Here is a 27,155-nt window from a genome sequence, read left to right on the forward strand (position 1 = left end):
GGAATGGGTGTATGGGTGCTTATGGCAGTGACATGAGGGTAGGGCTCTCGGGGCCCTGAGCAGGGCTACAGGAGTCGGTAGGACCCCGAGGTCTCCAGAGGAGGCTCCCTGAGTCACCCACACCAGGTCTGGGCCGGCGCAGGTGCAGCAGCAGTGTCACTGGAGGACGCAAGGCAGAGGACGGTGGCAAGGAGGCGACAGCTGGCAGGTGAGCATGGCCAGGGCTCACTGCTCCAGGTATTCCTGCCTCAGCCTCCCGGGGCCTCACCCTTCTGCAGGGTCTGGGCCAAGCCTTGCAGTGCCAGGTGCTTGGAGCCACCGGGAGGGTACCTCCTGGGCCTCTGTATTTTGGCTCCTGAATGGGTGCCCCAGGGTAGCGCAGGGCTCTGGAACCACCAGGGAGACTCTGGGACGGGGCTATTTTGGACTGGGGATTATGGAGGGTGTTTGGCACAGATCCATTCACGGAACAAAGGCACCACACAGGTGCTGTTGATGCCGATGACTGCATTTTATTATCTACAACCCCAGCTTGTGCACCTACGTGGGCAATCCAGACCAAGGGGGGACTTGGAGGCAGCGGAGTCATGGAATCTAACATAAAACAACAAAACTTCTTGGCACCCCTGACACCCTTCCAAATCAGCCCTCTCAACTCCTCATCTGCATCCCAATCACATGGGGGAAACTGAGGCAGCCAGGGATCCGCCCAAGGTCGCACGGTGGGTTTCCGGCTCTGCTGCCAATCACATCTGGCCAAACTCCTTTTTCCGAAGTTCGCTCCGCTTAATCTTGCCAGTGATGGTTTTGGGCAGCTCTGGGACGAACTCCACCTGGTTGAGATAGAGGAAATTTCATTTGATTTAGTCCTGCTGTCACCTCCCCACTCCTCCTTCCTGGACAGCGCCCTCTGTGTGCTGGCCCCAGGTCAGATGGCCATCACGTGATGTGTTTTGACCAAGGAAGTGTGACTGGAGGTGAACCGGGTCACCTCCAGGCAGAAGAGCTTGGGGCCACTGGAGTGGTCACTCTCCCCTCCGTCTCTTAGCGCACCTGGCAGGTTTTATTTGGTCGCTGCCCCTTTATCCCATCCCAGGATGAGCAGAAGTGATGAGTGGGTCCCCAGAGAGCCACGGTGGATGCATAGCATGAGCAAGAAAGAGATCCTCCGAGTCGGATGCTGTGTGTCACCCACCATAATCCACAGCCCCTCCTAACTGGGAGATGTCACCCATTCTCTCTTCGAGGCAGCCTCACCTAATGGCAGAAGCACAAACTCTGTCATCAGATACACGTGGGTTGGAGTTCCAGCTCTGCCTTTAGTAACTGTGACCACAGGCAATTTACTCTGTGCCTCTGAGGCTCAGTGAAATGGGTTGGTGGTGTGCTGTCTCAGGTTGTAGAGAGATTTAAATAAAATACTAATACATGAAGAACATAGTAAGGGCCCAATCAACATGAGGTAGGTGGTCTCATAATGTGCCAATCATAAACGTCCCAACAGCATGGTATGGTAGGACACAAGGAGGAAACATTAGCTCTTGAAGTATTTCATGTGTCATTTGAAACCAATGGGATAATACCTGTATATTCCTTCATAGCCTGCTTTTCTCTTTTCATCCTGTATCATTGAGGTGTTTGTATGTCACAAATAAATAATTGGCACCATGATTTTAAATCATAGGATAATATTTAAGTCCATGAACAATTTAACCATTTCTCTAAAGGTTTCTGTAGATTGCTCTTAGCATTTAAAACCCATGTAGCCAAATCAACCTAGCTGAAGCCTTGCGTGTTGAAGGGTCAGAATCACTCTGCTAATGTCTGTTTGCTACACGCACGTGTAAATGTTGGTGTTGGGCTATAACACAGAACGTGCCTCTGGCCAGGAATCATGTTTGCAAAAGCTTTGAAGCTGCTGATTGTATTTCTTTTTCAAACTTCGCAGGATTGTACATTATCTGTTTGAATATCTTAGGGCACTATTCTGATTTTTTTCCCCTATAGGTTGATCTGCTAGCTCTGGGTTGCTTCTGGGGTATCTGGCAGAAGACAGAGAGTTCCATCTGGTTAGGTGGTTTCACCCCATCCCCCTACCAGACTTCTGCAGTGTGTTGAAAACGTCTGTGCTTAGGTGCCAGCATTGTAGTGCGGTGGGTGAAGTGCCACCTGTGACCCTGGCATCCCATATCAGAATACCTGTTTGAGACCCTGCTGCCGCACTTTTGATCCACCTCCCTGCTAATGCACCTGGAAAAGCAGCAGAAGATGGCCCAGGTGCTTGGGCCCCCGCACCCACACGGGAGACCTGGAAGAAGCTCCTGGCTTCGGCCTGGTCCAGCCCCAGCCATTGGGGCTATTTGGGGAGTGAACCAACAGATCTGTCTCTTTCTCTTTGTCCCTCTGCATTTCCAATAATTTTTTTTTTTTTTTTTTTTTTTTACAAAAACCACCATGTGTTTTTCCCCTCCTCTCCCACAACATGAGAAGTGGAGTGGAGGAGCTGGAAAGCACTCTGGGGGAGCAGAGCCCCCATGGCCACCCCCCTCTCACCTTCCGTGGGTACTTGTACGGCGCCGTCAAGGCCTTCACGTGCTCCTGCAGCTCCTTGGTGAGCTGCCGCTGGTCATGGGCCAGGAACTGCGGGTTGAGGACGACGAACGCCTTCACCACCTGCAGAGCGGAGCGGAGCTCACGGTGAGTGCCATGGTGAGTGCCACGGTGAGGGCCGCCCGCTACGCAGAAGCAGCTGCTTGCTGGAGGCTGCACGGGAGCCCCGGTGCCAATCCCAGGGCTGCCGATTTCCACGGCACACCTCGGAAAACTATCGGACTGCTCCTCATCGATTTCCTTTCCTTGAAATGGGGACAAAAAAGCTTCATTCCTCATAGGGGTTTCTGTACAGAGTCCCTGAGATGAGCCATAAACTTCTGGGTGATTCTATTTAATATTTCGCCTATCATCATCATGTTTATCACCAGTATGCCTGCAGCTCTGGCTGGCACTCATTAGGCCTTCAACACTTGTTGGTAACTTACTATGTTTACCTTGGTAGCCATATCCCCCATGTGACTGCTCAGGGCCCAGCGCAGGGAAGCTGCTCCACTACCACCTGTTGAATCTTGGGAGCCAGGTTGCACAGGGTACAGTCATGGTTTATAATGGTTTATAATAACTGTGTGATGTGGGCAAGTTAATTAACTCCTTTACGTCTCTGTGTCCTTCCCTACAAAGATATGACCACGGTCCTGGACCCCAGGGCCCTTGCGAGGGCAGAATGGGCTGGCACACAACTAGGGATCCAGCTGACACGGTGGGTGGCCTTTTCAGAGTGGGGCCACAGCGCCCCCTGGTGACCACATCGTGCAAATGCGAGGTTTTTGCTTCCATCAAAGCGCTGAAGAGAACAGTTCAGGCTTCCCCTGCGCCTACCTTCCCCTGTGGCCCCACGCACGCCCGACACCTTCCTTGCGCTCCTTACCTCCCCTCGAGATGCGTCCGGGCTGCTCACCACGGCTGACTCCTTCACGGCTGGGTGCTCCGCCAGGGCGTTCTCCACCTCCGTCGGCCCGATGCGGTACCTGCAGGACCCATTATTGTTCTTGGGGCAGATGTCGGGGCAAGGCTCCGACCGGGGAGACTCCCGTCTCCCGTGGGGCACGGAGCACACAGGTCATAGGGAGCCCGTGTCGAGGGCCCACGTGGAATACCTGGCTACCCGGGGCTGGCAGCTGCAGTGCTTGGGAGTCTCCCCAGGGCTCTGGTCTCTCCCAGGGGGAGGGGAACACTTGGTCTCCCCGGGCTCTGGTCCTTGGCCCAAGCAGCTCCCCACCCCCTCGCGTGTGATTCCTTGAAAGCATCAAGCTCTGTCTGGAATTGTGCATCCTAGCCCCCTTCCATGCTTAATGTTACATCTCTGGCTTTTGTTACAGATACTTAGGGTACACACTGGGGTGCTTTGAAATCCATAGCCACCGTGCAACGGTTACTCCAGGCAGGCCAATCCGTGCAGTTATCATCTCTCATAGTTACTGGGTGTGCATGGGTGCATGTGTGTGTGTATGGGTGTGCAGGTGTGCGTGTGATAACACCACCTCCAGATTCACTCTCCTGGCAAATGTCCAGCACATGGTGTACACATGAGCATCAGCATGATCTAGTAACTGACACGTAGGAGGAGTCAGTGCCAGTGTGCTGTGTGCAGCAGGGTGGCTGTGGTTCACAATAATCTGTATGTTCCAGAACAGCTACAAGGCACAGGGGTTTGAGTGTGCTCTTTCTGAAGGGGTAACAACTGCATGACATGATGGATATGCTAATTACCCTGACGCTCAGTTCATCACCTATACGTGTATCCAATCATCCCCGTGCATCTGTACAAAACTGTTGTGTATTGGTTGAAAAAAGAGATGGGAACACCCTTGATTTCTCTGAAGTATTCAAGAGAAATTGTTACAGTGGTGTCATATGTCTTTTTTTCCAAAGCCATGTGGGGATTAGAGACAAGGGTCTCAGATCCAGGCCATCAGGAGGAACTGCAGAAGGAGAAGGAACACAAACATGAAATGGGATCTCCAACTGCCGGGGACTGGAAGGACGTCTGCTCTGTGCCTTCCTCTTTAAATGGCAGGACGTCTTGTTATGGGTCCCCTGAAGCCCCTCTGGACCGTTGCTGTGATGGAATTTTCTGGACATGGGGCTTAGGGGTGATGCACAGATACCAGAGATCAGGGCAGCATAGCCTGGGCTCTCTGTTCAGAGCTGGACTGAGGGTTCTGTCACTGAGGTGGGCGGGCAGCCCGGGGCCGGCAGCACCTACCCCGAGGCGTTGATGACGTCATCGTCCCTCCCCAGGAACCAGATGTAGCCCTCCTCGTCCATGGTCGCTCTGTCCCCAGTGTTGTAAAAGTCCCCACACTCCACCTCGGCTGTCTTCTCTGGGTTGTTCTGTGGGAAGAACAGGAGGCCCTGCTGCAAGGCAGTGAGGTGGGCCAGGTGGAGCTGTGCGCCGGACCCCGCCTCTGCTCCACCTGGGACCTGGGCAAGTGCTGTGATGGCCGACTCTGCCTCCTCCAGTGTGAGCGCTCAGTGCGTGCAGCAGCCCCAGCTCAGTTAGCAGATACCATGAGGCCAATTTCAATGACAACTTTAATAAAGCAACTTGGAGAGGCACTCCTCTAGAAGACAGCATCTGTTATTGCATGCACTCTGTTTTGTTCACTCCTGTTAGCTTGGCGTTCACACTGTGCCTGGGCACATGATAGGGGTCAGTAAATATTCCCTGAACACGTTTGATTTACAAAACACTATCTCATTTGACCCTCAATAAAAGCTTTTGGGGCTGGTCTTTATTTTCATTTCATTTGAAAGGCAGAGAGAGACACAGAGGCAAATGGAGAGAGATCTGCCATCTACTAGTTCACTCCCCAAATTGCTGCAACAGCCAGGGCGGGGCCAGGCCAAAGCCAGGAGCCCATAAGCTATCCAGGTCCTCTCTCCTGCTCCAGCTCCCTGCCTTCTTCCATTCCTAACACCTTGGCAGTGACACATCTGCTCTGAATCTGCTGTTCCAGAATTGCATATAGATAGAATTCTATGGATGTAGGCTTGTATTTCTCAGCACAACATTTTGGTGGCTGTGTTCAGCAGGAGCCTGAGCCTCTGTCATGCTGAGCTGAGCCCACGTTAAGGACGGAGCTCAGTTTTGTTCTAGAACTCGCTCGCTGAAGAGCATCTGGGTTGTTTCCTGATTTTGGATATGATGAGTGAACATTTGTGGACATATTTTTGTGTGAGGCTGGCATTTAAAATTAAAAAAACCACCAAACTTATTTGAGAGACAGACATACACACCTCCATATGAGGTATGGAGGGAGACAGAGGGAAAAACAGAGAGAGAGAGGAGACAGTGCACTCTCATCTGCTGGCTCACTCCTCAAATGCCTACAATGGCAGGGGCTGGGCCAGGCCCAAGCTGGGAGCTGGGAATTCAATGCAAGTCCCCATATTCATGGCAGGAACCCAAGTACTTGAGCCATCACCACTGGCTTCTAGGATCTGTATTAGCAGGAAGCTGCAGTAAGGAGCCGGTGCCTGGAATTGGACCCAGGTCCTCTGATGTCAGACACCAGTGTTTTAGTGGGAGTCCAAACCACCAGGCTAAGTGTCTGCCCTGAGGCTGACATATTGTGTTGCCCATTTTACATACCAGGAAACTGAGGCTCAGAGAGGCACTGCTGGAAGCCACCCAGCTGGTCAGGGAGGGGCTGCGGTTTGAGTTGAGTTTTGCTCCACAGCCTGTTCACCAACGCCTAAGCACTCCCACAGGTGGAATAAGAAGTGGTTTTAGGAAGTGCCCCAGGGGAAAAGACTAAGAATGTTGAGTCAGCTCCTGTTTTGAATTCACCTCCAATTTCTCCAACGGTAGCAAGGAGACTTTTGGTTTGATGCTGACCTGTTTTTAACAGCTCTGCGAGTTTCAGGGGAAGGTGAGCCTCAGGATCAGTGCTTCAGCAAGAAGAGGAGTTAGAAGCTGCTAGAATTAAGAGAACTGTTCTGACCTGTCGAGGTGATACCAGAAGGGTGCATGCAGGTCTTCCTTTCACGTAACTCACAACACAGCAGGGAAAGCAGTGGGCAATACTCCTAACATTTGCACATCAGATCACAAAACTACAGGCATCTGGGGCAAGAGACGATTGGTTGGACATACAGTGGACTCTGGTGCCTGCTGGAGAAGCTGGGGCGAGACTCTCGGAAGTCACAATATTCAAAACAGCTACGTATGGGGGGAGCTTAGAGAACACTAGACACACCATGGCAAGATGTGCACTCAGAGAGATCCCGAGGACCCAAGCTGCCACTCCAGCTGATGCTGGACTCAGAGCAGTCCATGTAAGTGCTGAAGGAGGGCCCAGCCCAGAGCCAGTCTGCAAAGACTGGGAAAGATGGGTGTTCTTCCCTTCATCTCCTGTCATTCAAGGAAATCTCTGTCCAAACATTAGTGAGCATGCCCGATGAGCAAAAGTCTTTGCAAAAAGAGTTTAGGACAGTTGCAAAACAAACCATTTTAGCCTCAAACAATAACAAAAAGGCTTCCTCTAGGGAGCGAGGAGGCACTGATGCTTAGAGCTACCCACATTACAACAACTTCACAGGCATACACAGAAACAAGACGTGGGGTCTGCGCTGTGGTGCAGCAGATTGAAGCCCTGGCCTGCAGTGCTGGCATCCCATATGGGCACCAGTTCAAGTCCCGACTGCTCCACTTCTAATCCAGCTCCTGTAGTGGAAGATAGTCCAAGTCTCTGGGTGTCTGCATCCACTTGGGAGACCTAAAAGAAGCTCCTGGCTCCTGGTTTCAGATCAGCTCAGCTCTTGCTGTTGTGGACATTTGGGGAGTCGACCAGCAGATGGAAGATCTCTCACTGTCACTACCTCTCTATGTCTTTCAAATAAATGAATCTTTAAAAAAAAAAAACACACAGGGAATCCTGGCTCACCCCCAAGAACAAAGTTAATTGACAGGAACTGTCCCTGAGGAATCCCCAACAATGGAATTACTAGAGAAATAATTGAAGACAATTGAACAATTGAAGGTAAAAATGTTCAAAGAATTGAATGAGATCAGGAAAATGATACTTGGATATCAACAGAGACTGAAATTATGTTTAAAAGAGTCAAACAGAGGGTATGGGTCAAGTCATCACTTGAGATATCCACATTCCATATCTGAGCGCCTGGTTTGAGTCCTGGATACTCTGTCTGATCCAGCTTCCAGCTAACGCACCCACGAGGCAGCAGATGGTAGCCCAATTACTTAGGTTCTGCCACCCACATGAGAGATCCAGATGGAGTTCCTGGCTCCTGGCTTCAACCTGACTTAGCTCTGGCTGTTGCAGGCATTTGAGGTGTGAACCAGTGGATACAAAACTCACCCTCTCTCTCTTGCTCACTCTGCTTTTCAAATAAATGCATCTTTAAGAAAAAGAGCTCACTAGGCTAATCCTCCACCTGCAACGCTGGCACACCGGGTTCTAGTCCCGGTCAGGGCGCCGGATTCTGTCCCGGTTGTTCCTCTTCCAGTCCAGCTCTCTGCTGTGGCCCGGGAGTGCAGTGGAGGATGGCCCAAGTCCTTGGGCTCCTGCACCCACATGGGAGACCAGGAAGGAAACACCTGGCTCCTGGCTTTGGATCGGCGCAGTGCACCAGCCGCAACAGCCATATGGGGGGTGAACCAACGGAAGGAAAACCTTTCTCTCTGTCTCTCTCTCTCACTGTCTAACTCTGCCTGTCAAAAAAAAAAAAAAAAAAATGGAAAAGGAAAAGAGCCAAAAAAAAAACCTGTGGAGCTGAAAAGAACAGTAGAATCACTAGAGGGTTCAAGAGCATATTGAACAGGCAAAAGAAAGAACCAGGGAAATGGCAGTAGAGCAAATGAAATAATCAAGTTCGCAGAGCAAAAGAATGGAGCTAAATGAAGAGAGCCTCAGGCCCTTGCTGCACATCAGGGAGCAGACCCAGTGTGCATTAATGGAGCTACAGGAGGGTAAACAGAGAGGGAGAGAGGCAGAGAGTTTATTCATAGATAAACAAAAGCTGGTGGAGTTCATCACCACTAGACATGCCCTACAAAACAAAAAAAGTAAAAAGACTCCTTCAGGTTAAATGAAAGGATACTAGATATTAACTCAGAGATACAGGAAGATCTGAAGATCCCCAGAAACAATAAATGCAAAGGAAAATATAAAAACCGGTATAACTGCGATTTTCATTTATAAAACTGATTTTTATTTTCTAAAAGTTTAAAAGAAAAATGGCTATGTTATTGGGTACATAATATATACAGATATAATTTGTGATATCTATTTCATAAAGGGGAGACAGAACTGTACAGGTGTATAGTTCCTGTATGCAATTGAAGTAGGTGTCAATTCAAATTTGCTTTTAGAACACTATATGTATTTTGCATGGTAACCATGAAGAAAATATCTGTAGAATATATTAAAAAATAGGGGCCAGCAGTGTGGCATAGCAGGTAAAGCATCCATCTGCTGCCTGCATCCCATATGAGCACTGTTTTGAGTCCTGGCTGCTTCACTTCTGATCCAGCTCCCTGCTGATGTTCCTGGGAGGGAAGCAGTTCACCCAAGTGCTTGGGACCCAGCATCCTTGTGGGAGACCAGGAGAAAGCTCCTGGCTCCTGGCCTTGGATTGGCCATCTCTGCCAGTTGAAGCCATTTAGGGAGTGAACCAGCAGATGGAAGATTTCTCTGTTTCTGCCTCTCCCTCCCTACCCGTCTCTCTCTAACTCTGCCTTTCAAACAAAATAAATACATATTAAAAAAAAAGAATATAAAGAATGAAATTCAGAGGGGGACAAAATGTGTCACTACAAAAATTAACAGCACAAAATAAGTCAGTAACAAGGGGAATAGGGACAAAAAAAAAGCTGAAGACATACAGAAGACAAGTAGCAAAATGGCATAATAGTCATTCCTTATCCGTGATTACGGAAAATGTAACTGAGTTCAGTTCTCCAATGCAGTGGCTAAATGGATAATGACACATGGCAAAATATATGCTGTTCCTATAAGAAAACCATTTGATTTGAAGACATAAATTAGTTGAAAGTGAAAGGATGGAAAAATATATTCCCTGAGGATAGCAAAGAGAGAGCTGGGATGCTTACAATAATATCAGACAAAACAGACTTCAAATTTAAGCCAAATTGTGAAAGACAAAAAGGACATTATATATTTTAATAAAAGGGCCAACTGACCAAAAGTTAAAACAGTTATATACATATATATGCAAGAAACATCAGAGCCCTCAAATACATGAAGCAAATCTGATGGAACCAAAGGGAGAAATATACAACAGAGAGGCAGAGAGTTGTGCAATAGTAGTTGGATGCTTCAATATGCCACCTTCAATAAGGGAAAACCAGGCACAAGATCACCAAGGAAACAGAGGACCTGAACTGCACCACAAACTTAGCCAACACCCAAAGAACACGCCACCCAGCACCAGCAGAATACACGTTGTTCTCAAGTGCCCACAGAATATTCTTCAGGGTGGATCACATATCAGGCCACAAAAAAAGTATTCACAACTTTTAAAAGACTGAAATCATACAAAGTGTCTTATCCAATCACATGAAGTCAACTGGAAATCAATAACCAAAGGAAAACTAGAAGATTCTCAAATATGTGAAAGATCAAACATGCTCTAAGCAACCAATGAGCGGGACAAATGATTTGTTCACACTCTATTGTGGTAAGTGGGAGAGTGTTATCTGAGCCACACCAAGGCCTATAGAAGATACTAGAACCCCAGCCTGGGGACTCTGAAGCCAGTCTTTGTTCTACTCCATCCATCAGCCTCCTAAGTCCCAGAAGCTCAGGGTCAGGAAGAGGTGTGGCAACACATTTGAGCTTCCAGTTTAATGAAAACAGTTTTCACTGAGTTGGTGGCAACAGAGGGCAATCTGACAAAAGGTCGGGAAGCAGAACTCCATGCAGGGACTCTTAGGGCCAGGATGGGGCCAGGTTCCCTTACCTCATAGCACATGAAGAGACCAGTGGGCCTTGTGGGCTTTATCCTGATGCCAATGCTCCCTTCAGTGTTGGGCGGCAGGACGTTGCCCTTGCTGTCAATGATCTGGAGCAAGAAACCAACGAATACCACTTTACTGCACCTCTTCTGCCCACCCCACACATGGTCTGGTTCATCCATGGGATACCAGGGGAGCTAGATGGGGTAGTGATGGAGGAACCATGTCTCCTTGAAATCAGCAAATGTGATTCCCAAGTCACGGGATTGTAGATATCAACAAGGAGTCTTCGGGATAGAAAATGCTGGTGAAGAAAATCTAGAAGCACCAGCTGGTAGAGAGGGCAGCCAGTGGCACCCCCAGGTTTTCTGTTTCATTTACTGTTTCATTTCTGTGATGCTTCTGGCTGTCAGGGTGAGCTGCATTAGTACCCATGATAATGCAGATCCCAAGGAAAGCCAGAAGGTTTCAGAGGAAAAAACAAATCCACAGGAAATCAGTGGGAAAACAGGATGAGAGGTAAAAGGATGTCTGTGGCAGGGAAGTGGCTGGTGCTGCCACATGGTGTCACCCAGTGGTCCAACCCCAGCTAAGCCCGAACTGTTCCCTTTCAGTGCCTTTAGGACCAGACCTGGACATCAAAGGGAGAGATGGCCTTCCCCATGGAACCCGGCTTGATCTTCGTTCCTCGGGGGACACCACAGCTCATTCCCTGCTCAGAAAAGAAAGGACCGGTGTTGGCCAAAGGTTCAGAATGATCCCAGAGCATCAGGAATCATGCACAGCTGCTCCCACTCATAATGTCACTGGTGCTAGGCAAGACATCCTGGTGAGGAAGCCAGAGGGCCTGGCTCAAGTCCATTGGCACATGCTGACTGCACCCTCCAGGGGCTGTCTGTACCAAGAGCAGGGTCTACAGAGTCCAGCGGGGGAAGGCACAGAACTAACCGAGGGGTAAGCCCACACCCATGGGTGTGCAATGTGAGGCATGGAGTGGTCACTGTGTGCCAGGTATGTGTCAGGTGGCCGGGAAGGTCATAAGTCCATTTATCAAATGTTTCCTTGAAGCTATTGATAGTGACAGGAATCTTGCTCGGACTCCTTTGGGGGCTGTGTTGCAATTGCTCTGCTAACACTGCCCTGCCTTTGTTTGTCTTCCTGATGAACTTGATTTCTCTCAAGCACACTGCTTTCTACAGCTGACCAGGCTTTGGATTTCCACTAGACACTGTGTCATTGAATTCTGGACTGTCACCTTCCTCCAAAGGGGATAACCATGACACTTAACTCCCAGAGTGCTTAAAGGGCACAGAAAACTATTTGCACAGTGTGAGGTACACACAAAATGTCCAATGAATGACCACCAATTGCTGCTTCTCAGGCCTCATGAAAAGTCATTTAGAAGATTCTCTATTTTGATTGTTTTCCCCATAAGATGTCCAATGTCCTTAGACTCCTATTTAAGTTTTTGCCCAAGAGTCTGTAGCACCTTGGTCTCTGGATGAGTTCATGAGCTGGAAATTGAACTGGGACTGCTTAGCCTAGGCCTCTGGAGCCTGCCATGGAATCCGAGCCATGCTGTGCACACAGTGGGGCTTCAGCACCCAGGTGTGGCGTGACTAGGCACCCGCGCTGGGCTCGGTGGTTGAGTAGACCCTCCCGGCCCGGAGGCGCTGTCCACTCACCACTTCCGACTGTCCGTAGATCTCGTGCAGCAGGAGGCCAGTCTGTTTCTTCCACTTCTCCTGCTCCTCGGGCAGCAGGGCCTCCCCGCCAGTGGAGCAGTGCTGTAGGGTGGGGAACCTGAGACTTAGGGGAAGAGACAGTGTCAGGTGGTCACTGTGCCGGGCCCAGGGAGTCAAGAATCCATAGCCTTGTGTCTGGGACCTTCATCCTTCTGCTTCCTTTTTTTTACTGGCCATTTCATTGATGGTCAAGGCCAAGTGGATGTGGCTCATTTCCTCTCTGGTCCTGTTATAACTCTTCTGGTAGGGGATGGGTGAGACTACTGGGTTAAATCAGGGAAATTTGGATTAAACGTAGATGCCAATGTAACAAGAGGAAAAAAATGTGTTTGTCAGAACTCATCTTAGGAAAGCCTTGTCTGTGGCTAAGAGAGATATTTTTATAAACCACAAGGGGTGAGGGACAAGACCCCAAGGGGCATTGCTAGGGTGACAATAGAACTACCCAGGCTTTAACAGGGACTAGGTTAGGTTAACTGAAGGGCTTATGTGTTTCTGAGTGGAGACTGAAAATTAGGGGTTAGAAATAAATTGCTCAGGATGTCAGAGAAGATTGGGCTGAGTGTAGGAGAAGAGTAAGGGTTATGGGAAGCATTCGCAGGAGCTTGGATTTCAGAGGACAGAAAAATCTGTTGTGACCATTAATGGTTGGTTGCTAGGTATATTGTGTAAGATAAAGCCACTCTTCTGTTTTCCCCATGATGCTTCCCTAAAGAATAAAAAATATTCACCAAATAATGATTGGATTCCTCAAAGAAAATAGGGGAAGGGATTGAGGTCTGAGGGCCGGCTGAGTACAGCTGTCACCAGGCTAAGTGCAGCAAGCTCTGGATGGTAAGGGGAGTAGCACCATCTGGACCACTTCCCACCCTCATCTCCTTCTCCTGGCACACACAGAGGTAAGAGTGATGGACAGGAGGGCGAGTCCCATGAGGATGTCTTCCTCGTTCTTCTGCAGCTTTATCCAAGGCATGGGAAGTGGGCAGAGTGGCAAGCGGAGCCATTAGTTATGGCCTGGTGAGATTTTTACTGGGTTTGGCCCAAGGCCATCACCATCAGGGAACATTGCAGAAGGGGACTGTAACACGAGCTTTGAAACACACAGGGAAACAGGATCCCGCCAGGCTGAGGGTGCAGGCAGAGACTCTCAGCTGTGATTCGAACGGCTTTGCAAGGGCGGTCACTAAGCCTCTTTGCTATTTTAACTCTTAGATCTACAGTTCCTAGCTCTGATTTCTGAAGAAGCCAATTCAATTTCAGAGATCTCTAGAAGATACATCAATGCTCATGAGGTCCAAAGAGCAGATTTCAGATTAGCTAAAAATTAACCCTCAAACACAGGGAAGTGCAAAAATAAAAATTGCAGTAAGACAGCACTATACATCCATCAGATTGGCAAAAGTTAGTTATTCTGACAGTAACAATCTGTTGGCAAGGACACGAGACAATGGCAGTTCTGCCGTGGTAATGGGAGTATAAATTAGTTCAATACTTTAGAAAACGGTACAGTGGCAGTGTCTCCTCATAAATTCTCTCCCTAAAAACACTCTGTAGAAATACATGCTATGTACACCAGTGTTCAACTCAATATCGATCATCAAAAGCCCCAAAGTGAAAACTACCAAAATTTCCATTAAGAGCAGGAAGGATAAAAAGTTGAAGTATGTTCACAGAAAGAAATATTACAAAGAAATGAAAATACACAAACTACGGGGCTGGCGCTGTGGTATAGCGGGTAAGGTGCCATATGGGCACCGGCTTGAGTCTCAGCTGCTCTACTTCTGATCCAGCTCTCTGCTATGGCCTGGGAGAGCAGCAGAAGATGGCTTAAACCTTTGGGCCCCTGCACTGGCATGGGAGACCTGGTGGAAGCTCCTGGCTAGTTTTGGATTGGCACAGCTCCGGCCGTTGTGGCCAATTGGGGAGTGAACCAGCAGGTGGAAGACCTCTCTCTCTCTCTGTCTCTCCTCTATTGTAATGCTAACTTTCAAATAAATAAATAAATCTTAAAAAAGAATAGAAAATAAACAAACTGCAATAATAAGCAATAGCATGGGCACATCTTCAGAACATCATGTTGGAAAAAAGGCCAATATCACAAGATACAGGGGGTCCCCAATTTAAAGTGGGGCTTGTGATTCTTAGACTTTACAATGGCATAAGAGATATCCACGTAGTGGACACTGTACTATGACTTTTGCATGTTGATCTTTTCCCAGACTATTGATACACGGTGTGGTACTTTCTTCAGATGCTGGACAGCGCCTGCAGCACCAGGTCTCTCTCCCTTCATGCAACCAGCAACCAATACTCTACAGCATGCTGTGCTGGCAGTGTTGTTTTGGGTACAGGTGTTTGAGCAATTACCTGACATATTCAACACTTGATTATAAAATAGGCTTTGTGTTGGATGACTTTGCCCAATAGTAGGCTAAGTGTTCTGAGCATGTGTGAGGGAGGTGTCTAGGCTGTGATGTCAGTAGGTTGGGAGCATGCAATGTATTCTTGACTTAGGATATTTCCAACTGGATGGGTTTAGCAGGATATAACTCCACCAGAAATTGAGGAGAATATGTAATGTGATTCCATACATGAGTTCCAGGGTATGTAAAATGCAATCATTTGTTCAGGGCTATTTCCTCAGGAGGGAAAGTAAGGGAGTGAATGCCATAAAAATCAAGATGCTGGTGTCCTTCGGAGGAGCTGGAGAGCTGGAGAGCATGGGAAGTTTCCTGGGGGCGCTGGCCAGGCTGTTTCTGTGACTGAGGAAAGTAGTTACACAAATATCTTCTTTTCAAAAATTCATCAATCTTTGAATTTGAGTCTTCTGCAGTTTTTTGGTATGTGTGTAACAAAAAGAAAGTGTTTAAAGAGTAAACCCACAATAATGCCAGGCTCACCACGTGTTTCTCTTGGGTTTCTGGGTCCTGCTTTTAACTCATTAGACTTCTCAGTAATTATTACCACCAACACACTCTCTCTCTCTCTCTCTCTCACACACACACACACACACACACTCTCAAAGAACCCAAGGAAAATGACCATGACACAGGCAATTCCTCCCAATCCTCCCCTTGGTTGTCCTCACAGCCACGTGTACACACCTGGTGAAATTCTGCTGCAGAATCATTCGGAACACAGATGGTGCAGCAAGAAACTGGGTGATAGGGTATTTGGATAATACCTGGAAATCGGGGAGAGAGAGAACTTTGAGAATTAAGGTTAAACATACCAGCCAATTTCCTAGGAGAGCCCATTTGCTTTTTCACTAGTTCTTTCAATATATGTATATTGAGCATGACTGTCAGACACGGCAGGTATCTGGTACAGCTGCGGGAATGCAAAGAAAGTGAGATGTTGTTTCAAGTCTTCTGGGGAGAAGGGGCACTCAGAAAGGGACGGCAAAGAACTCAAAGGCAAACGCAGAAGTGGGAGGACGTCACAGGGCATTGCAAGTAGACATGGTGTCCATAGGCAGAGAAATAGGCACGGGGCATTGCCAGTGGATGTGGTGTCCACAGGCAGACAAATAGGGGAGGCTCTTGCAGACAGAAGGACCAGCTGGAGGCAAAGTCCCCAGAACCGAAGAAAGATTTCCATCAGGTCACACAATAGGACTTATTTAGAAGTAAATTTAGGAGGGCTGAGGTCCCTTGGAGCCAAATTAGTCAGGGTCTAAACTCTCCAGGATTCCCACTTGTTTAGTCTGAAGTGCAGATCATTCTGACGAGGGTGGGGATGATGCTGGGAAAGTGAGGAACACTGATGAGAAGGTGGGATTTGAGTCTGCGTGGTCTGAACTTAAATGCTGCTCAGTTTTTTGCAATTCTGTTTCCTTATCTGTGAAATGGGAATATTCATATATTCCAAGCCAAGCCTGGATAAAGTGTCCCAGGCCCCTTGGGGAATCTGGCTGCATTCTTTGTCCATCTCTTCCTGGAGCCGACTGCTTTGAATCTGTGGTTTCTACCTTTGCAACATCTCACATTCTCTTTAGAAATTTTAGTTTGACCTTCACCCCCAGCCCATTGCTTCCATCAAAAGAGTGCCCCACATCAGCTGTACTTGTGCAGATGCCAGCCCCCCAGAGACTGGACCTGGGGCTCAGTGACCAACAACTGCCTTAGGCTGCACCACTCAGCACCGGATGAATCTGTCCTGGTCATCTAGGAAGGAGGACTGTCCATCGGGGAATGCTATGGTTGCCCTGTTCTGTGCAGGTGAAGATACAGAATAGACTACAAACAGAAAGTAGGGAGCAGGTGCCCAGAGAAAAGAAGGGGAGAGCCAGAGCTGCCTTGATTCCTGATTCTGCTTCCTGTTTCAGTCCCTCGGCCAGCTTAGCTGCTCTCCTCCTCCAGGACCAGGAGCTATCCCACTAACCCTTCCCCTGTACAGCGGATCCTGGACTTAGGATGTTAGGATGGTACAAAAACAAAATGCATTCAGTAGAAATCATAATGTAAACTCTGAGTGATGCTGTTTTCCCCAGCTAGCAGCATGTGGTACAGTCCTTTCTCTTGAAGCTCCCAGATCACGGGGATGAACCATGCGTGCGCTGTGCTGCTAAGCTGGGATGTTCCCTGGACTAGATGTGTCCAGAGTGCTGTCTTTTTTTTTTTTAAGATTTATTTATTTACTTGAAAGTCAGAGTTACACAGAGTGAAGGAGAGGGGAGAGGAGAGGGGAGAGCAGAGGAGAGGAGAGGAGAGAAGAGGGGAGAGAGGGGGGAGAGGGGAGAGGGGGGAGAGGAGAGGCCTTCCTTCTGCTGGTTCACTCCCCAGATGGCCGCAATGGCTGGAGCTGTGCCTATCTGAAGCCAGGAGTCAGGAGCTTATTCCAGGTCTCCCACATGGGTGCAGGGGCCCAAGGACTTGGTCCATCTTCTACTGCTTTCCCAGGCCATAGCAGAGAGCTGGATCGGAAGTGACAGCCAGGCGCCCATATGGGATGCTGGTACAACAGGCGGCTGCTTTACCCACCACGCCACAGCGCTGGCCCCCAGGGTGCTTTCAACTCATGGTATTTTCAACTTATGATGAGCGTATCAAGACACACCCGATCCTAGGTTGAGGAGCACTCGTATCCTCACTTCCAGCAGCTGATGGAACACTGCTCAGCAGGTAAGCATTAGAGATCATTTGCGTGCAGGGCCTGTCCCAGAGCGTGGCACTCAGTAAGTGCTCACCAAATGTGAGCTCTAGTTACTGTTCTCTAAGCTGTCACCCAGGGCATGTTTTGGTGCTTGCAGCTTTCCGCAGGGGTGAGGATCTGGGAGGAGGGATCTCTTGCAACAGATCTGAGAGAGGAAATGGGGAAGTGGGCCATTTTGTTTTGTGAATTTGAAGAGTAACCTCTTTTTTTAAAAAAAAATTTTGATTCCTATCTCCTGTCTTCATTAATGGGGACTGAAATAATAAATGAATTAAAAATTTTAGTATTAAAATTTCACAAAAAAATTATAAGTAGAAAAATCAAAGCAATTACACCTTCAAATGTTGGTGGAGAGTAGACAGTTGTAGCATTGACATGTATTTTTAAAATTATTTAACCTTGGGGGTGACACTGTGGTACAGCAGGTTAAGCTGCCGTCTGCAGGGCTGACATCCCATAGGCCATCGGTTCAAGTCCCAGCTGCTCCACTTCTGATCCAGCTCCTTGCTAATGCACCTAGGGAAGCAGCAGAGTGTGGCCCAAGTACTTGGACCCCTGCACCCACATGTGAGACCTGGAAGAAACTCCCAGCTCCTGCTTTTGGCCTGGCCCAGCCCAGGCTGTTGTGGCCATTTGGGGAGTGAACCAGCAGATGGAGACTTCTCTGTTTCTCTCTCTCTCTGTAACTATGCCTTTCAAATTAAAAAAAAAATTATTCAAGCTTTAAATGCAAGAAGACTATGAGAATACCTCCTCTAGTGGAGGGAAAAGCAGGTCTGGGCGGGTGTGGAGTCAGCCTGTCCGTGCAGCTTTAGGTGTCAGGTGCAGGCACTAATGACCGCGAAGCAGGAGGAGAGGCTGTTATGGGGGAAAGGATGTGCTATGGGAAATGCAGGTGGAGGTGCTGGGAGGGTGATCATATGAGCTTGTCTGATGGGAGATATTAACCTGGGAGATGGAAAACTAGACCCTACGATGTAGAGGAAATAAGGCTGCAACCAGAGACAAAGGAAGGAAAGTGGACCCCCAACACTCACCTTGAAAAGTGGCTGCTACAATTATCTAGTGAAGCAGTTGTGCGTGGTTATCTTGTCTAGGGAGGGAAGATTTTCTAAGTTCTGCTGCTGTAAACTCCAGTCACAAATCTGTCCCATAAATAATCCCCTGGTATCTCTTTTACAAACATACCAGGCCCACTGACCACTGAAGTGTGGTCCTAAGTCACGTAGGCTCCAATTTAAAGCCACCAATGCTGTGACGGTTAAGGTATGCTGCTGATGAACCTAAAAATATTGTAAGATACTTGGGATTGTTGCTCAGGTCTCAGAAAATGATTCCAGCTGAGCCTGCTGGTGTTAATAAACTGCTTCCACCCTCCACTGTCTGTGGTGCCTGTTTGAATGAAGGGAGCTTTCCCACCCCAGGTTTCTGTAACAGGAATAGGACTGAGAGTTGTCGGCCTCCGTGTGCTTGTTGACGAAGTGGAAGTGCAGGGGCTTGGTTAGAAGGGAGAGGGACCCTGCAGTGAAGCAGAAGTGGCTGCAGCACGAAGAGAATGTTCTAGGAGAAGTTTGGTATTAAGGGCGGAAAGATGGGGTTGACTCATTGTGCAGCGGGGTCAAGGGGAACTCTGGGTAGGAGAAGGACATTGGATATGTTTGAGGACTGAGAGAGTGGAGCTAATGGAAAGTGAGTGAGAGATTGAAAATACAGAACAAAAAGGCTTAACAGAGTAAAAGTTAATAGAGAGTCACTCCTAGAAAGGCAGGGAAAAGAACAGGATCCACAGTGATGGTGGGGTCGGAGTTGGACCTGGAGAGGTACAGGGACAGGCCCGTCTCTGAGACAGAGGAACCTAGATCGAGAGTGGAGACGCAAAGAGCATTTCTCAGGAAGGGACGACCGTGGAGGGGATTCGGGCAGGTGATGTCAATGATCATCAGTGGTCCATGACACAACATGTAAGATAACAGCTATGGGGATGGCACATGGATTGTTTCCCACATGCCAGCCTCGGGGCTGAGCACTTTACACACATTGCCACCTTCAGGTAATTAATATTCCCAAAGTTTCTATGTGATTGTAACTCTTAGAATCCTCCCATTTTACAGACAAGGAAACTGAGTGGTAAGGAACCTACTAATTAATTTCAAAGGTGGGATAAGTAGCTGTATCTATCCAAAGCCTTGTTTTTAAAAACTTCACCATATTGAGTAACAACACACAGGCAGGCAGATAGACATAAACACATACACCCCAGCTACCTGGTCCTGGCAGAGCCAGCGTCTAGGAGACCTGGCCTTGTAAAGGTTGCTTTAAGTTCACACAGTCTGATCTACATGTTGGCCTAATGGACCCGCCATATGCAGTTTCTTCCAGGTTAGGTTTTGATGTGATTCTGACACACTGATTCCGGTTCAGGGCTCAAGACTTTGAGAAGCCCAGAGCCAGGATTATCTTGCACTCAGGGTTTCCTTGCTTAATAAAATCTCTCTCCGATGGGTCCAGCTTTTCCCCTGGGACTTTGTTATACTGGAAGGGCAAACTTCTTACCTCTACCATGAGCTTGGGGTCAAACTGAGGCAGAGAATGGATGAAGATGGTGGATCCTGCTGTCCACGGTTCCAGCAGGGACCCCACCACAGCCAGAATCCAGCCGGGGTCTGATGGGCACCAGGAGATGTCAGATGGCTTCAGCTGCTGCAATTTCCTGCTAACTCCAAAATGCAGTGACTTCAGCCATGTGATCACAGAAGGTTGTGATCAAGAGCCGGGGACTCTGGTGTTCAGCAAGGGACCCCCCCCTCCCCACTCCCAGCCCACCCCAAGCCCAGCTCCCAGAGACATCCTGAAGAATCATAGTTCCTGATCACATGTGGCTGAGCCTGGTTCAGCCACAACAAATCGCAAGGGCCTTTGCTAGGAATGCTGGGACCAAGTGTGCTTCTCCTTTGCTGCACTTGAATCTGTTCCTGATAAGTCCCCGGTGATGCTGGCAGGCCTTTGGGGACAGTCAGGAATGAGTCCTTCTTGGAACAGCAGCAGCGCAGCAGGAAAGGAACCGAGAGGCAGAGAAAGATAATAGGTCATCTGGAGGCCGTGCAGCTTTGGGCTGCTCTGGTTCCTGAATTACTAAGGTCTTGGGTTGGCTCTCTGGCTGAGACAGGTTTGGGTTAGGCTTTGTGTCATTCGCAAAAGAGGGAGGAGGGAGGGAGGGAAGGAGGGAGGGAGGGAAAGAGAGAAAGAGAGAGAGAGAACACTAATTAACATCCCCATCTTGGTAAAGAAGTAGAAACAAACAATAAGCCAAAGGGGAATTACTGAAGGATTGGGGGGGGGGGTCCCTACTCTTATTGTTTCTGAGGGACCTCGGTGCTTAGGTATTTGAGAAAACAATTCTGTCAGGGCCTGGTGCTGTGGTGTAGCAGGTAAAGCCACCGCCTGCAGTGCTGGCATCCCATATGGGCACTGGTTCGAGTCCCGGATGCTCCACTTCCAATCCAACTCTCTGCTATGGCCTGGGAAAACAGTAGAGGATGGCCCAACTCCCTGGGTCTCCCGCATAGGAGACCTGGAAGAAGATCCTGGCTTTGGATCGGCACAGCTCTGGCCATTGCAGCCAACTGGGGAGTGAACCAGTGGAAGAAAGACCTCTCTCTCTCTCTGCCTCTCCTTCTCTCTGTGTGTAACTCTGACTTTCAAATAAATAAATAAATCTTAAAAACAAAAACAAAAAAACTGTCATGATCAAGCCGTGGCTTTGGGGAGCTTCGCTATTGGTAGGGAGGGCTTGGATGGACCATCCATACTCCCTCAACCCATCCCTCTTAGGAGATCACCAGCATGGGAGCCTCTCTACCCAGGTTCATGCCCAAACTGCCCACTGGACATCTCTTGTGTGTTGTCTCAGGCACAGCCAACCCAGCAGATCCTGACTTCCCCCTGCCTCTCTTGAACTGATTCTCTCCCTGTGTTTTCTGCATTTCAGTGGACGTTGTCACCATGCATGGGATTGTCTAAGCCCCACACCTGGGAGTCAACCTTGCCTTAGCCCCCTTCCTAGTTCCTGCATCCAGCCTGACGATTCTGTCCATTCTGTCTCCTGGACTCTCAGATATACCAACTGTGTCTCCCACCTGTGTGTCTCCCACCCTGTGTCTCCCACCTGCTCCCTTGGGTTCAGACTGCTGAGGGCTAAGGGCTGGAAACCTGGAATGTTTGCTGACAGAGCCTCAGAACAACCAGGAAGCCACCTCTGGGTCCTACCTAAGCCCCTCCTCAGGGGGTATGGGAGACACATAGGTGAGGGCAGCAGGCCTTCTGCAAGCCACACAATGACCAGCCATTGTGTCCCTGACAGTGGCAGGGGAGGACAGAATGTTCTAGCAGTGTGACCTGAGCTGAAAGGGCACCTCCTCTCCACTGTTGTGGGCACATCACACATGGAGTTTCCCAATCATGAAATTCTAGGGAAGAATTCTTTCTCTCTTTCCCTCCCTCCCTCCTTCCCTCCCTCCCTCTTCCCTCTTTTGCAAATGACACAAAGCCTAACCCAAACCTGTCTCAGCCAGAGAGCCAACCCAAGACCTTAGTAATTCAGGAACCAGAGCAGCCCAAAGCTGCACGGCCTCCAGATGACCTATTGTCACCTTCCTTCAGGTGGCATATGGTCTGGGCTACCACTGTTTGTTCCTGGCTTATTCTGAGAGCCTGTGCCTGGTCTTCCTAACTGAATTGCAATACTCTGCAATTCATTCTGCATCCTGTAGCCATAGTGAGTATTTCAAAACACAAAACCTCAAACAGGTGTCTCCTTCTCTAGAAAATTTTCAGTACCCCTCATGATTTCCCAATAAGGTCCAAAGTCTAGGCCATGACCCCAAGAGCCTGCATGTGCTGGGCCTACCCTACCTTTGGACTCCTGCCATTGGTCATGGGCACCAGCTACTCTTAAGTTCTTGAAGTTCTGTGAATACTATTTGTTTTCTGTCTTTGACACATATTATTCCATCTGCACAGAAGCTTCCTCTCACCTCCATTCTTGCAGGGGTTTTGCTAAGTTGTTATTGTTAGTGAAAATCCAAACTGCCCACAGAAACCCTTCTCTGCCCTCTTTCTGCTTAATAAATCAGAAACTAGATAGAATTTGGTCTCATCTGAATATTACTCATTACAGAGGAGGAGGGGTAGAGGAAGAGAGTTTTACTTTAAAGTTGATTCAATAATTAACCCAAGCCCAGAGCTTTTGTTTCTATTATTGTTTGTCCTAGGTTAGGGGCAGTGACTTTAGGTAGCGTTTTTCCAAGCATTTTCTTCCCTAGAATTTCATGATTGGGAAACTCCATGTGTGATGTGCCCACAACAGTGGAGAGGAGGTGCCATTTCAGCTCAGGTCGCACTGCTAGAACATTCTGTCCTCCCCTGCCACTGTCAGGGACACAATGGCTGGTCATTGTGTGGCTTGCAGAAGGCCTGCTGCCCTCACCTATGTGTCTCCCATACCCCCTGAGGAGGGGCTTAGGTAGGACCCAGAGGTGGCTTCCTGGTTGTTCTGAGGCTCTGTGAGCAAACATTCCAGGTTTCCAGCCCTTAGCCCTCAGCAGTCTGAACCCAAGGGAGCAGGTGGGAGACACAGGGTGGAGACCACATTTCTCCCTGGAGCTCCTTTCCCAACACACCCTCACTGCACCTCCAGGGCCCAGCCTCTTAAGTTGGGACTTCTTCCCTACCATGAAGGGAGGTAGGAGCGTAAGGCAAGTGAGTGGCTATGCTTCGCCATCTTGGGGAGGCCCGTGGTCCCACTGGTGAAGAAGATGGCCATGGGGTCCTCGGTCTTGGATTTAATACAGGTGTGTTCTGGGGATGCTGACCTGCAAAGGGATTTGAGACAAAAGGAGAAAAAGTCAAGTCTGCTGCTTTTTTGACCCCTGAGGAAGCAAAAGAAACAGCATGAGGTGTGCAGCCAGGAAACGGGGGTTTGTAGCCTTGGAGGGAAGCCTGGCTCTTCTAGTGCTGGGCATCAAGCTGACTTTATGGGGCATTTGGAAAAGGGACTGGGATGGTTTTTTATTTGAAAAATGGGAAAATACAGTGGATTTTTAAAATAAGAGATGAACCCTGAAGGACCCAGTAGAGTTGCCGATTTTGCTAAGTGATGGTGTTATACTGAATATGGGCAATTTGAGGGACTTTTCAAGAGTATTCTTGATGGTGAGCTGTTTTCATTTAATTCCATGACTTCAGAATCCATGACTTCAGACTTCACCTTTTGGGGGTGGGGACAAAGAGCTTTAGAAACGGGGGTGTTCTCTTCGGCAAACGAACCCAGCACAGTCTGTGTGTGTGGGGTGTGAGATGAGCCCCAATGCCTACAGAATCCGAGTCTGGGGGCTGGAAGGGGCCTTTCATGCCTCCCACACTTCCCTGATGTGCCTGGAAGGCGTCCCCACAGGCAGCAGCCCCTAGCAGAGGGGTAGGGTTTGCTCTCAAGGCTGCCTGCCAGTCATAGCCAGCAAGTGAGCTTTTCTAGGAGTCTTCATTTCATTTGCCCCTTTTCAATTTTCAGTCAACTTCTTCATTTATTTAATTGTTATGTAAATTCCAGACTTTAAATTGCCCATCTACAAGGAAAGTGCCACACAACTCTTCCTGACTTCATACCTCTCCCTGCACGGTCACAGGGGAGAGGAACATGGATGGTCACCTTCCTTATTTTATAGACAAAGCAACTGAGACCAAGAGCGGTGAGGAACCAGTCAGGGGTCAAGGCCGGGGAAGTTTCTGGCCTCCGACCTGGTGAGCTCCCTACTCCTAGCCTTTTATTACCTAGGCCTTGGAAGTGGGTGGTCTTCTCCCACCCACTCTGTTATCCAGAGACCACATTTGTCAGACCAGACACTCACTGTATCAGTGAGTGGAAGTCCAGCCACCCATCTCGCCTGTGATTGGACACCAGGAGCTTGGCTTTCAGAGTAGGACACTCGGAAGCCACGGAGTCCACCTCTGGAGCAAGGGTATCTGTGGTCACGATGGCCTTGGCTTTCGACGCTTGAAGCCGGTAGAGGATGTCCTTGGCTTTCAGCTGGGTTGTCCCAGGCATGAAGACAATCCCTGAGGATGAGAAGAGAGCTGGGTGTTTTGGTTTCTCTGTCATGACCATGGGCTTCAAAGCCGCTTCTCTGTGGGGAAACCCTCAGGAGGCAGCTGGGCCCTGATGCATACAACTCTGCCCTGGGCCTGGGAATATACATGTGTATTGGACAGCCTCCCTGACATCAGATTGGCTACATGCCTGCCTGCATTTTCCCCTTCTTATTCCCTTCTCTGTCCACCCCTTGATGTCATCTTCAGTCTCCCCTCTTCCCTTCCTTCCAAATTTAATCACCTTCCCTACCTTCCTTCCATCTCCATAGGCAACAGTGAATTCAAGCCTTTGGGTGCCCTCATTAGAGCCTCAGCCCACCAGGAAATGCCCTGCTCTGAAACTTCCTGCCCCCCATGCTTTGTTTTATCACCTGCTTGAGGGCTCTAAAGCACTGATATTCTCCCTCCCTAGTTTGTCTCTGCACTGATGCCTGTGCCCTCTCTCCAGGCAAACACACTGCTCTCCTGACCTTGAGGGTGGCGCCCACTCTTCACTCCTTCTTTCCCACAGCTCCATTTCTTTCTCTCTTTTTAATGACTTATTTATTTATTTGAAAGTCAGAGTTACACAGAGAGAGAGAGAGAGAGAGAGAGAGAGGTCTTCCATCCACTGTTTCACTCCCCAGATGGCTGCAACGGCTGGAGCTGTGCTGATCTGAAGCCAGGAGCCAGGAACTTCTTCCAAGTCTCCCATGCTGGTGCAGGGTCCCAAGGACTTGGGCCATCTTCTACTGCTTTCCCAGGCCATAGCAAAGAGCTGGATCAGAAGTGGAGCAGCCGGGTCTCGAACCGGCACCCATATGGGATGCTGGCGCTTCAGGCTAGGGCGTTAACCCGTTGCACCACAGCACCAGCTCCTATTCCCTCTCTTTTTAAAGATTTATTTATTTATTTATTTGAGAGGCAGAGTTACAGACAGAAAGGTCTTCCATCCACTGGTTCACTTCTCTAAATGGCTGCAATGGCTGGAGCTGGGCCGATCCAAAGCTAGGAACCAGGAGCTTCCTCTAGGTCTCCCACATGGGTGCAGGGGCCCAACCACTTAGCCATCTTCCACTGCTTTCCCAGGGCATAGCAGAGAGCTGGATCAGAAGAGAAGCAGCCGAGACTTGACTAGAACCATATGGGATGCGGGCGCCGCAGGTGATGGCTTTACCCACTGTGCCACAGGGCCTGCCCCTCGATGCTCTCTAAGTGGCCATTTTTCACAAGGGCTGCTCCTGACTCATGAGCTCTGCACGTGTGTGGGATTCCCTTTCTTTGCTTCTTATCCTCTCTCCTTGTACTTATCTCAGAGGGCTGGGCCCATGTCTTGGGTGTCTGTGGACCATCTCTTAGCTCTACAGAGGCCATGGCTTTTCTTCCCTGTACTCTTGTTGCCATTGTTCATCCTGGATTCCCCAGGGCCTGGTTGAATTAATCAACTATTTTGTTTGTGAGAGAACAGGAGCAGTATATAATATATAAGCAAGATCATGACCGTGTTACAGAGCATGCACAATAGAGTGGGAAAGGATTAAGAAAATCCACGAGTCTAAATCACACAGGCAAAAAGATACATGGGGAAGGGGAAAGCTGTCTCTGCAGAGAGTTCCAATCATCAATGTGGAGGCAATGACAGAAACAGAAACTTCTCACTTCAAACCCTGGAAGCAATATTCAACTCAGTCAAGGATTATCAATAATACTCAAACCACAGTGTGAGAGACTGGTGGAGAGGATATCCACCCAGTCTCCCACCACAGGCGACTCACTGATTACAGAAGCAGAGGTGTCTTTACAGAGGAGAAACTGGGTGATGACACAACATGACTGATGATGGGGAAGCCAACCTCATGTAGACCTGATGTGATGCACAGAGCTGACACGACACTGCCCTATCGTACTCCTCCCAGAGTGTTTAACCTGAATAGGACCAATATGATAAAAAGTCATAAATACAAATTTTGAGGCACATTTTGCAAAACAGCTAGCTTGGGCCTTTCATTATCTGGGTAGGCCTTGTAGTGCGGCAGGGTAAGCCACGGCTGAGGATGTGTGCTTTCCACACTGGAGTGCCTGGACGCAGGGCCTGCCTCTGCTTTCCACCCTGCTTCCTGCTAATGCACACTGGGAAGGCAGCAGGTGCTGACTGACTCCAGTACTTTGACCCCTGCCACCCATGTGGGAGACCTGGATGGAATTCCTAGCTCCTAGCTTCAGCCTGGCCCAGTCCTCGATATTACAGGCATTTGGAGAGTGAACCAGTGGATCGAAGATCTCTCTCCCTTTAAATAAATAAACAAGTAAAAAATGTCATTGTACTTGTTGGAAAAAATCCTGAGGAATCATTTGAGATTACAGGGGACTGAGAAGACATCAAAGCTAAATGGAGTGTAGGCTTCTTGATTGGACTTAAAGAAAACATTTGGCAATTACAGATATCGTCAGGGCAGCTGAGGAGTTTTTATATGGATGTGTATCAGGTAACTATGTTGGATTGATGTTAGTTCTCTTGTGCAATAGCTATTGGGATTATGCAAAGAGACTAGATCTTATGAGATACATGCTTCCGTGTT

General features: G+C 48.8%; 1 protein-coding gene across 1 annotated transcript in view; it reads right to left on the bottom strand.

The window, feature by feature from the left end:
* Nucleotides 1–490: 490 nt before the first annotated feature.
* The window catches only part of ACSM1 (acyl-CoA synthetase medium chain family member 1), a 39,574-nt gene continuing 12,909 nt past the window's right edge, over nt 491–27,155 (bottom strand). Inside the window, exons 4-14 of the mRNA XM_062179724.1 lie at nt 24,357–24,564; nt 23,184–23,324; nt 20,008–20,167; nt 15,405–15,484; nt 12,241–12,364; nt 11,187–11,267; nt 10,561–10,662; nt 4,820–4,947; nt 3,482–3,581; nt 2,554–2,673; nt 491–833 (exon numbers count right to left, since the gene is read on the bottom strand). Of these exons, the coding sequence (XP_062035708.1) occupies nt 747–833; nt 2,554–2,673; nt 3,482–3,581; nt 4,820–4,947; nt 10,561–10,662; nt 11,187–11,267; nt 12,241–12,364; nt 15,405–15,484; nt 20,008–20,167; nt 23,184–23,324; nt 24,357–24,564 (1,331 nt within the window). The 3' untranslated portion in view covers nt 491–746. The remainder of the gene's footprint in view (nt 834–2,553; nt 2,674–3,481; nt 3,582–4,819; nt 4,948–10,560; nt 10,663–11,186; nt 11,268–12,240; nt 12,365–15,404; nt 15,485–20,007; nt 20,168–23,183; nt 23,325–24,356; nt 24,565–27,155) is intronic.

The sequence above is a fragment of the Lepus europaeus genome, chromosome 21 (assembly GCF_033115175.1).
Source record: "Lepus europaeus isolate LE1 chromosome 21, mLepTim1.pri, whole genome shotgun sequence".
NCBI lineage: Eukaryota > Metazoa > Chordata > Mammalia > Lagomorpha > Leporidae > Lepus > Lepus europaeus.